Raw genomic sequence first — 12,386 nt, forward strand, 5'->3', positions numbered from 1 at the left:
ATACCCTGACACTGATGTGCACAGTCTTCTGATATTTCATGTCCTTTTTTTTTTTTTTTTTTTTTTTTTCTTCTTTGAAGTACTGTCTTTGTGCTAAGGTGCATCTAGTGCAGATAGTGAAATAGACTAGCACCTACTGCCCTAAGTGCTCCTTCTGGCATAAGGGGCTGTGATAAGCGCCACCAGACAATTTTTTTTTTTTTTTGAACTTCTAATTGGGCTCATATCTCGCAGTTCTCTGCTAGTTTTGCATAGTTGCACTACAAGAATATATGAGTTGTGCAAATCTATGCAAAACTGATGGTGGCCTGCTTGCTCTCCACCTGTTTAGATTTGCTTTTGTTTAAAATTTTGGTGTCACATCAGCCTGATTAAATTAAACTATGACAGTTTAAAAAAACAAACAAAACACCAAATGGGAGTGTCTGCCAGTAATCGTCCAATGAACTCAGTTTCAGCAGTACTAAAGTGCTTATAGTGCAGGTAGTGTTTTGCACAATCTACTGCAATGTAAGCACTTGAAGTACTTCTAACTGCATCTTTCTGTGGAATGGCCGAAGGTGGATTTCTGTTGATCGTCGCGTGGTCAGTTTTGCTGGTTTGCATTCAGCTTTAATGGTGTTTGCTGTGCAAATCCATGCAAAACTGACTGAGTTGATGAGCTATATTCTGCTAAGTGGGACTGGCAGACTTCATCAGAGGTTCTTTAGGTTTTATTGCATGTGATCGGAGACTCTAAGACATCCCTTTCTGTGTAGGTGGGGATCGGTAGCAATGCTGTGTTCCTCCAGGTATTGCACTTGTCCCGGCCTGTGTGGAAACGAGGAAATGGAACGGACCTGAATCTTAACTGGATATGTTGGTGTTTCATCAATTTGTTAACAGTGTTAGCTTTAAAATTTTCAGGTGGTTATTGTAACACCTCTTGAAAGATTAAATTTCTATTGCACATTCCTCTGACTCTGTGCTAATCTCTGAGTTGGCAGTTAAAGGTTTAAACACTGCAAAGTTGATGGATTTTGGCTAGACTTGTAACTATTTTGGAGCTTTAAATCGTGACGTGTCACATTTTGTCACTTCGTGGCTTTCAAAACCTTATCGTAGTCTTTGGACTACCTTTTGGCATTACTCGTGTTGCTGTAGCATGTGATCAAAAAGTCCCCTGCAAGCCAGAAACCTTTGTTACAAGTGGCTGTGCTCTGTAGTTGAAAACGGACATGTTTTAATTTTACATATTAAGGCTCTCCCTGTGCACACAAAACTAAAGACCTGCATTTATAGTGCAGGCACAGTCACATGAAGGTGGCCATTCACTAGATAAATCAACATGGGGTTTCTCAATCTGCGTCTGAGCGAGTTCATATGAAAGAGGGGACATTGGTGACTTCTGACCAATCACAAACATGGATAAGTTGACACTGATTACACAGTGCAAAGTATTACGGGAGCAGTGGACAAGGGGGGGAAGCAACCGTGTGTGTGTGTGCGTGCTTTGCTCAGTTTGGAAAAAGGTCTGCTCTGGGGGAAAATGGTTCAACCTATTTGAACTCACAAAGGAAAGCCTGCAAGATAAATGCTGACTGTAGGTAAAGAGTATCTGTCATTCAGAAACTGGAGAATCTGGTGGATTACCATACATGTTCTGTTTGCAGCCCTGTTGGTGTTTAAGGGGGTGAAAGGCTTGAATATAAAGCCTGAATTGGACTGCTCTGATATAAACGTTTACAAGCACATTTTATTCTCAGGTCTAAGAATCAGGCTTTAGTAATGACGTTCAGTAATGCAGAAATGCAAAGACTTGAGCGCACTGAGGGCCATTTTTTTTTTTTTTTTTTTTTTTTAGGAAACTGGTGGGAATTTCATACTTTAAACATAATCTGGCCTGGTAAATGGCCTGTATTTGTATAGCGCTTTTCTAGTCCCTAAGGACCCCAAAGCGCTTTACATATCCAGTCATTCACCCATTCACACACACATTCACACACTGGTGATGGCAAGCTACATTGTAGCCACAGCCACCCTGGGGCGCACTGACACACTGATAATCTGTACTAGGGTTAGCTCTGCAGCACAAGGTACCATGGCAATCAACTGCTTTTTTTTTTTCCTTTTTGAAACACTGCATACCTGGGCTTAAAGTTAGACGCCATAGATTATAATCTCATGAAGTTGAAACAAATCCTAAACATCATGCAAAATTGTGAATGAATGAAGTAAATGAATGGGGGACAGGCACACCAGTTTACATTAAAGTCAGCACACAAACGGGCTTTTAAATATTTATCTTTTCACAATTAAACCACAGGCGTACGCGTCATTAAAACCACAACTTCGTACTTTTTTAGTTTATCGAGCCTGGCGATTGTAAAGAAGCTCATGTCCTACAGAATAGGAGCCATTCTGACTTCATTGAGGACGTAATAAATAAAAAGTCTGAAAATCTATAGTTCATCTAATTTTAATCCTAAAATATTAAAATTAGTTTGACATCCTTCCAAGTTTTGGAGAGGAGAAGGCTTTAAAGACGGATCAATGCTGAGCTCTGCCCACTAGATGGCGCTGCCTGGTAGCGCTTGTGACGCGGATTCAACCGCTGGGTGCAGGTAACATTATGGTACCGCCTCTGCTCTCGGTCCAGCCAACTTGGCCAACATGCCTCTTTGAAAGCGTCAAGTCACACGGCTGTAACTTTGTCTCTGCGTGTGGATTTAAAGGGTAATCCGCAGCGTTTCCCCGACGGAAACAAACCCGACACGTGCCCACGCTCAACCCTGAGATGTGGACTCACCTGATAACCGACGCGCTCTAGCTTGAAGAGAAATATCAACTTCCAAAAATACTTTTTTAAGTATTTATTTATTTATTTTTTACATTATTTATTTTTTTAAATTTCCTGTGATCATTCACCCAGGATTTTATACAAATGGATGCGCTGTGGGTCCGCTGTGTTTTCCTCCTGGCATGTTGCTGTGCATCAGGACTCGGCAGCGCAAACAAATGCGACGAAGTGCGCAAAGTTTTCCAACTCAGACAAATCGGACCAAGTCACTTATTGCCTTCAAATCCAAGACCAGGTACGTTGAGAGGTTTCCTTCCAGATGAAATCTCACAAAACATAGACAGTAATGCAAATGACTATGTCCTCATTTACATCTTCACGTCACCCAATCAGCACAAGAAACACTGATTGGAAGGAAATGAAGACCCGCGTACAGAAATCATTAACTGCTGTGTAGCTGCTTTAACCTGTCATTTTCCGTCTTTGCTGTGACAAAACGTGCATTTTAAATACATTTTCATGTGTGTGTGTGTGTGTGTGTGTGCGGTTATGGTCATGACAGAAGAGGACTCACATGTGGCTTTGTGACCTTTAGATCAAGATATATAAGATTCAGACAAAATCCACTCATTCATCTGTTAGTGTCATATTTTGAAAGTGTTACTCAGCATAAATAAATTTGGAAATGCCTCTAATTATTATTATTATTATTATTATTATTATTATTATTTTAAAAAAAAGCAGACATACCAGTGCAAATGAAGCATAAATCAGGCAGCTTCAGCTACACTAAACCAGTAGCTGAAGCTGCTGAGATTACTAGTGGGCCATGATGAAAAGCTTTCTTTCGGGTGTTTACAGCAGATAAGTGGCTTGGAGAGATAAACAGGAATTATTGTGAGTAAAGTTAGGCAAACTAGGACTCACTTAACTTTCTGAACGCCACCCATGGTAATTCGGCTCAAGACGGGGGGAATTATGGGTGTGGGTATTTCATGTAGGCTGTCATTGACTGGATGGCTGCCGCCTCCTGCTCCTGGTCTTCTCTGACCTCTTCCTGGAAAAGTAAATCTTAATGGTGTTGACTGCCATCCTGCCACAAACTGCTCCCTATAAACTTCGTCACCCCATCTCCCTGCTGCAGTGAGGAAAAATGATTCAAATGACTGAAAAACCCTCAAATGCCTCATAAACCTCTAAATAACCCTTATGTTATCATCATCACTCCTGCCCCTCAAACCAGCCTGTGTGGCTGTGTGGATTTAGGGTTTGCTGCAAACTTAACTTTAAGCATTCTAAACTCTTAATTCAGTGGCTCCTAACCCTGTGAAAACATTTGCCACTCTTTAAAACTCACACTTTTCTAACAACCTCAGGGCTTAAAGTGCATCATGACAGTGGGAAGATGTAAATCGTTCCCTTGATGGATTCAGATTATTGTCCTGACATACATCGGTGAGTGTAATGAGAGATAGTGAGAGGTAAAGTTTTTTTTTCTTTTTCTGTAATTGAACTGAGGTTTGTGGAAAAATAGCCCCTAGAAATTCCAGGAATCTAAGATACAGAGCTGTTTCCATGTTTGACAGTGCCTGCCTGATAAGAAGTGCCAGTTCGGGTCAAAACGCAGCAAGTCAAATGCTGTTGACTGCAGTGATGGAAGTGGAAATAGTTCCGGAAAGCATTTAGGTTAAAAAAGCAGGACCTGGGGCACTTTCATGTCGTCTTATCAGGAAGACTTTGAATTCCTCCACGTGTGCCATCGCCTGCTCTGCTCTCCTCCCCTCACTCTTGAAGCTCGCAGCGCACTGATAGTGTCTCTGGCAACAGCTCAGCACACTCTGCCTAGGCATGTCGGGAAGGCTGTTGCAGAGTTTTAGGGCTCTATGAGGATGTTTTGATTGTCCCTTATGTGGGAAGACTGCTAGTGTTTTGCAGCAGTGGCATATTCAAGACATCAGTTGAGTGAGACGATAACGCTTTGACGCAGATCTTACCTCCGGATCTCGTTGTTTTGGGTTTCTTGCTTCAGCAAAGCATTTATCAACCTGTGCACTGCTAGAAAAGCCTTGTTGTAATGTCTTCTTAACCAATGTTTGACGAATGTCCGCTGGCTTTGAAATAATTCTCAGGATAAGCTGTTGATGCTTCACATATGTAGGCTGTTTCTTATTAGAGTTTTGATCAGTAGGTTTTCAAATGTTTATCATGCGCACATGCATTTTTATCCATCCTGTTGATGTGTCTCTATTGTGGTCTAGTTTCATCCATTGCTTTAGTGCACATTAAAGTATTGTACTGAAATGTTTGGTCTTTATGGTTCCCAGAAGATTACTAAATCTGACATCTTATTGCACCTCCATCAGCTTGACATGCATGAGATTTGCTGAAATGGACCTCAAGAGCTATTGAACTGCCCCGCAGTTTGGTTCTTCACCACATGAATTGTTGGCCTAGCACATTTCGTCGATGTATTCATCCAATACTTTGGTTTTCAGACCAGATATCTGCAAAATTTAACATCATCATCAGCCACATCTGAGGTCACTGTCCAGCCTAAACATAGGTTTCTGGCACAACTTTAACCCAACTTAAGCTGCATGAAGGAGAAGTCAATTAATAAAAAAACCTCCAAGTCAGAAGTCCAGCAACATCTTCTTCAGGGACCAAGATGAAGGCCATAAGATGAAATGTTTTGGTATAGAATTAAAGTTCCATTGACGGGTCCATAATTTGTTGGACAAAGACACAATTTTTGTGGATTTGCCTCTGAACATCACTGCAGGGGATTTTAAATCAAACAATTAATATGTGAATAAAATGCAGATTTACAGTTTAAATTCAAGGGGTTTTGCAAAAAAGATTTAACTTTTTGCGAAATTATGAGATATTTTTTGCATAGTCCCCCATTTTCAGAGGCACTATAGTAATTAGACAGATGACCGACAAGCCTTTTTGTGGCTGTTTGGGTCCTGTTCCCTTGTTACTGCATGACAAATGAAGCAGATACACCATTTAAAGTTTAGTATCTAAAGTGTGGAATTTTTATTTTGTAGCTTTTTGCTGCAATTTAAAATATGTGGCCCAGAGTGATGCTGTTGACAGTGAAAGAAGCCATCACAACAAAATAACCCTATCAGAGAGAGAGAGAGAAAAAACTTTAGGATAGGCCAAATCAGCAATCTGGTACATTGATCAGCTCAGAAGCACCAAAAGGCCCAAAAGACCACAGAAGACATCAAAATCACAACCTCTAACAAAGTCAAGGACACTCCCGAGGAGGTAGGCGTATCATCGTCGAGGTCTACAATCAAGACACTCCTTCATGAATGTAAATAGAGAGGGTTTACAACACAGTGAAAACCACTGGTTACTCTCAAGAGCAGGAAGGCAAGATTAGAATTTGCCAGAAAACAACTCAAAGAGGCCACAAATGAAACCAAGATGAACTTGAAGAGTATGGAGAAGGAGAGGAACGGCTCACGATCTAAAACATAACACATTATCTGTCAAACGTCATGGTGGCAGTGTTATGGCATAGGCGTGTACAGCTGTCAGTGGAACAGCCACTAGTGATATTGATGATGTGAGTGCTGATAGAAGCAGCAAGATGAATTGTGAAGTGTACAGGGCTTTACTCTCAGCTCAGATTCAGATAAATACTGCGAAACCGATCAAACAGCACTTTGCAGTACAAATGGACAATGACCCAAAGCAAACAGCAAAAACAGCCTAGGAGTTTCTCAAGCTAAAGAAAAGGGAAGGATAAATGGGATATTCTTAAATTGGCAAGTCAGTCACCTGATCTGAACCTGATGCAACATGCTTTTGAGTTAATGAACACAAATTTGAAGGTAGAAAGACTCACAAACAAGCAGCAACTGAAGGTGGCTGCAGTAAAGGCCTTACATGTCCACGAGTTCTAGACTTTAGGCAGACAGTGACCGCAAAGGATTTTCATCAAGTACTAAAAACAGTCCTTATATTTAAAATCGTGCTTGTTTGTCTAATAAAAGTTGAGCCTCTGGAAATAAAAAATGGCTGCAATTCCTGTAATTTATGTCTTACGTCTGTGACCATGTGTTAATAGTAGCGTGGGCTGTCAAATCCCTTAAATCTGAAAGCAAGATGGCAAAAGATTTCAACTTCCCCTCTGTGCGTTTTAGCTTTATCATGTTTTAATCCGTAAAGCTTCAAGCTTCACTAACATGTAGTGTTGATGAATCTTAGGTTCAGACCTTCAGGTGTGTGTTTCCAAGAACTCCACATGTTGCACCAAAAAGATGGAGGAGAGGTACCAGGTGGCAGCCCGGAGAGACATCCAGAACCTTCTCCAGACGTCCAGCTCCAGCCTGAAGTTTCTCATAGTGCGCAACGTGGCCGCTTTTCAAGGTGGGTACTTCTTTCTTTGTGTTCAGTCGTCGTGCTCGTAAGCACGCGCTGAGCTCAAATGTTTATCGTTATAACATGTGCGTAGATGTTTTCTCATGTTTTCAAGCTGAAGTATACTTAAAGGAGTTAAGGTTTGTGAGGGTGCTGTCAAAACAGGGGGTGAGTCAGTTTGCGTGCAGTAAGACTCCACATCAGAGCAGACAGAGAGTTTCTGTCCTCCTTACAGCTACCATGCGATCTTCAGATTAGATATGCCGGTTGTTTCTGTTAGAGCCTAGAGAGGCCGTGTGTAGGGGTGAATATCTGTCAGGTGTGTGTGCCTGGGAATAAATCAAGACTGTTGCATAATCTCGAATTCGGAGTGCTGGCCTTGGTAGTTGTCTCATCATAAACGCATCTTAAAGGAACTGATGTATCCTTCCATCGCTGTGTTGTTTTTCATTCCTCTCCATCCTTTCACTCAACAATGACTTACAGGTAGCAACTTGCCTCGCTCTGCACGCTCTCCTTTTTCTCCCTTCACTCCGGCTGATAGCCGACATACAATGGCTGAATGGGTGTGCAACAAATTTAGAGCTTATGACTTAAATGTACAATTTCAGACATACAATTAAGCCACTTCAGTTTAATGATGTCTCTCAGTTTAAAAAAAAAAAAAAAAGGCGTGCTGTTATCCTCCCCCGACGCTCCAGAGATTTATAGGAGTGACTTGCATGATCACAGTGTTTCAGTCGCGGTTTGCAGGGGCATTGCCCTGTTTTTGTCATCAGATGTCTCTTGTGTCTTTTTCAAGGCTGAAAAGTTGAAAGAAAGTACACACTGTAGCCTTTCTTCAGAAGTTTATGAAGGATGACACATCTGAAACAGTTAAAACTGCTGACACTGGGAAAGTGTAAGGATTGTAGCAGCTGCTTTATACTCCCCGTGGCACTAAAATGTTAAAGTTTCACTCAGTTATGGAGTTTTTAATAACAGTCTCATCAATGTGTTGTACATTTGGTAATCTAGTTAGGAGTTTTAGCTGCAGGAACCTGGGATCAAACTAAAAATGAACCATTGTGTCCATCTTCAGTGTAATAAAGGACATCGGAGCCCTGTGGCACAGAGGGATCACATTAGACATGAATCACACAGACATATTTAGCAGGATCAAGCTATTGCTCTTTTTATGACAAAACAAAAATTGCATTTAGACTCCTGCTTAAATGTCAATCTGTGTATTCTTCCAGAGGTCTCCTTAAAGCCTCTGGACTCCGGGGTCAGCTGTGGTAACCAGTAGCTGCTTGAAAATAAGCAGCACTCTCATAGTTTGGTCTGTGGAAAGGCAGCCAGAGTGAGCTTGTGCCAAACTAAACAGAGATCCCTGTCAACATCAGCTTGCATCAGTCAACAAACAGCGGCGACTGCAGCCAGCATCCAGGCTGAATAATACAAGTGGCAACAGACGTTCAGAATATTAAGAGTCACAGCTGCATTGTTACTGAATATTTCACATATTACACCATTATGCAAAGCTGATGAGCTGTTTGGGTTCTTTATTTGTTTTTATATTTCAGACTAAATCAGGGCTGCCAACAGATGAAGCTGTTTCTTTCATTCTTAATATTCTGATTATCATATATAGCTTTGAAAACTAAAGTTCATAAAATTAAATGAAAAGAAATGGTTCCCATCAATGTTTCTTCTTAGTAAACGTCATTTAAAATGAACGTTTCTGAATCTCTGACATCTGACAAATCTGTTTATTTCCCGCCAAAAACTGCAGTTCCTTGAGTGGCCACTTGACGCAGGATGTAAAACCGAGTCAATACCAGCAAGTCAAACTCTAGAGGAGAAAAAAATATGCTTATAGTCTGGAACAAATTGTTAACTTCGCTCTTTGTGACAGCTTTAAGGAGAGTGATTTCTTTCTTTCTTTCTATTAATGATGTGCCCATTTCAAACATTAGTACATGTCCATGCTGCAGTATTTTTTGGGCGATTGGCAGGTATGCTTAATAACAGAGAAAAGGAAACAACAACAACAACGGTGTATTAGATGTGTTAGGTGGTTGCTAGGCAAATCCAACTTTTGCAGATATAGATATTACATATTAGATATTCTTGTGAAATTGGTGGAGGGGGAGGTAGAGCGGGTCCTCTAACAACTAATTCCCGGCTCCTCCTTCCATATGTTGAAGCATCCTTGGGCAAGATACTGAAGCCCAAGTGGCCCTGATGCATCCATCTGAGTGTGAGTGTGTGCGTACGAATTTTAGATAAAAGTGCTTAGACATAAATAGACTGAGAGTGAGTAGAAAATTGCTATATAAGTACCAGTCAATTAAATTAAAATGATAAGGTGCATTTATAAGGTGTTATAGGTGCATAAATACTAAAAGCAAGTCAGGCGATTACATTTCCTGTTGACATGTACTCACAGATTCAGACTGAGTTATCAAATTATTAACAAAATTCAACATATTTTCCACTGAAATCACCTAAGTCAGCCTCACTGGGTCAACCCAGAACTAGATCTGCCTGAAAGTAGCTATCGTTGGCCCTATAACGGATCATTGAACCATCCCTTTGTTGGAGTCTGGTTGCACGGCAAGAGGAATACAAAACTGATAAGGATCATGGATTCAGATCAGATCAGGCCTGGATCCATTTTCACTCTGGTGACTGTGCGAGCTCATCCCATCATCATTCATAGCAGCTCACTTTATCCTGACATGATCTTCTCATTTAAAGTATAGATGTAGACTGCTCTGTTACTATATTTCTTACAACATGTTTTCCTTTACTGCAAGTTGACCTTCATAACATACTTGGAAAGCTGCTGTGAATATTTTTAGTAAGTATAACACACTCATTACATATGCTTACTGTTAGGCTACCAGTAACTCAGTAAAACATCTCTGCCATGACTGTAAGAGAGCCAGTGTCTGATAGTGAAGCCTGATATTAGATCAGGTTATAAATGCATACACTGGAAACCATTAAAACGTTTTTTCTTAGTCTTATTAAGCATTTCTGTCCAGTAATAATGTCAGAAATAATGCAATCCTCTATAAAATAAATAAAATAAAATAAAGAGGTTGTTACAGCCCATTAGTACATTAAACCTTTACTGAATAATTATTGAAAAAACAAAAGGGTCATAAACTTGAGCAAAAACAGCTTTTATTTAAGGGCGGCTCCGCCCCCACAGTCTGTTGCTATCTGGGTAACTGATATCACATCTGTTTCAGTTTCTGTCACTTACGCTTTGTTTACAGCTGAATAATTAGATTTAAAAATCAAATGTAAAATTCTTCATCTAATGAAGATTCTTGATGGGCAAACGATGTCAGCAGACATTATAAAAATATGCTTTTTATTTAACTTTGTTTGATGAAGTGCACCAAGCTAATTAAAAGGACTTTTTTCGTCATTCCTCTTTCTTTAAGGTAAATATCACGGTCAATAAACACGCGTCCATATTCCTCGGTACACTGAATTAAAATGGAGGCTCTGCTCTTTATTTACCAGTTGCCATGGTGAATCCTGGTATCGGCGCTCCAATGATGGTGGCTTCGTTTCTGCGTGCACTTAGATCAGAGTTGATTGAACTAACTCTGATTAGCCTTTCTGGAGCAGGAAGATCAGAGTGGCCGATCTAACAGTCAATGAAGTCAGAGTTTGTTTTTAAAATCTGAGACATTGTTGAAGAGGTTGCCCTTCCTGGAAAAGGGCCCCAATGGTGCGGAAGGAGCTCATGGGCAAACATACATATATAGACAGACAAAGGATTATTTTGTTGTATTCTAGAAAGATATGAACACTAAAAGTCTGAATTATTAGGGGCATGGCAGCTTTAACTGATCGGTAGGTAACGTTTCATCTCTGTCATCATTCTGTTGTAGAGAAAAGAGCTTCAAGGGTTACTCCTAGTAAGGGGTGAAGAGTTAAGCTGATTTGGTGTTGTTCCTGCATCGTCATAATAATGCTAGGATCAACATTCCAACTGACCAATCACATTGCAGTGATTTCATAGCTTTCCAATGTGGGGAAAAAAAGAAAAGAACATTGCCTGCGTTTATATAAAAGTCTGTTACATCACTCCTGCTGGTTTAGTGGTGATGGTTCTTGCTCCGAAGGCAGGGAGTATGTATTTGATTCAGTTTGTTTGTGTGTTTGTTAGCTGTGTAGTGTCCAGAGTTTGTAAGATATCATGTTAAAATTTTGTGTGATGGTAGATACAAATAACAGTTTGTTGAACTTATGGGAAACTCAGGTCTAGATCACACCCTTTGGGGAAGCTGTGCTCTCTGAGTGCTCTTGTTTTTAATAGCATTAGCCAAAGTTTGGCTAATGCTAACTAAATGCTAAGACAACTCCATTGGTCAGTTGCAGTATTGATCCTGAACCAACGTTATTATGATAATTTATGAATGAAACCAACACTTCACTCTTATCGTGCATTGTTTTTAAATACTAAATTTAGCATCCACATTAACAATATAATAATTAATAATTAATAGGTCTACAGACTGGTGGGCGATACCGAGGAAGTTATGTCTGTGTTTTATGTACAGTCTGTGGATCTGAAGTATGTTCAAAACAAAAACCTAAAAACACTGCTCCTATCAAAACATCACTCTCTAAAAGTTACTGTTTACTTAGAAAATAATATCTCATAAATATGAAAGATAACATAACAAGCAATAAAGTGCAAATGATTAAAAAAAGAGACGTTTAGTTCATTGTAACCTAACTTCTTCTCTGAACACCTGTTGAATGTTGTTTGTCTTGTTGTTGAGGTGAACCTGTGCTAATCAGAGCTGATATTTGCTCAAATGTAGACACAGACTTTTTGGCTCACAGCCTTAAGTGTCTGTTTACACACACACACACACACACACACACACACACACACACACACACACACACACACACACACACACACACACACACACACACACACACACACACACACACACACCAGAGCCACCCACGTGGCATTGTTCTATTTGGCGTACATGCTTTAAGAGCCTTTGTCACACTGAGAAGACTCACTGTGGCACGATATGTATGGGAAGCACGGAGGGACAGAAATGTCTGGCAGGTTTTTAAGATCTTAACAGGGTGGAAACAGAACTGTTTTGCAGTTCATGTGCAGACATAAAAGAATCCCAAGTCAAGCATTTAATCCGTAGCTCCTATCTGGGGAATGTTCAGTGATGCTGAATTAATA

General features: G+C 40.3%; 1 protein-coding gene across 2 annotated transcripts in view; it reads left to right on the forward strand.

Annotated features, from left to right (window-relative positions):
- The first annotated feature begins 2,646 nt into the window (after positions 1–2,646).
- LOC308398004 (glypican-5-like) overlaps positions 2,647–12,386 on the forward strand; it is a 166,710-nt gene continuing 156,970 nt past the window's right edge. For both annotated transcript variants that reach the window (XM_080884365.1, XM_080884366.1), the window contains exons 1-2: positions 2,647–3,074; positions 7,007–7,168. In XM_080884365.1, coding sequence (XP_080740491.1) covers positions 2,924–3,074; positions 7,007–7,168 — 313 coding nt within the window. In that variant the 5' untranslated portion in view covers positions 2,647–2,923. The remainder of the gene's footprint in view (positions 3,075–7,006; positions 7,169–12,386) is intronic.

This window comes from Rhamphochromis sp. 'chilingali' (genome assembly GCF_963969265.1).
Source record: "Rhamphochromis sp. 'chilingali' genome assembly, chromosome: 6".
Taxonomy (NCBI): domain Eukaryota; kingdom Metazoa; phylum Chordata; class Actinopteri; order Cichliformes; family Cichlidae; genus Rhamphochromis; species Rhamphochromis sp. 'chilingali'.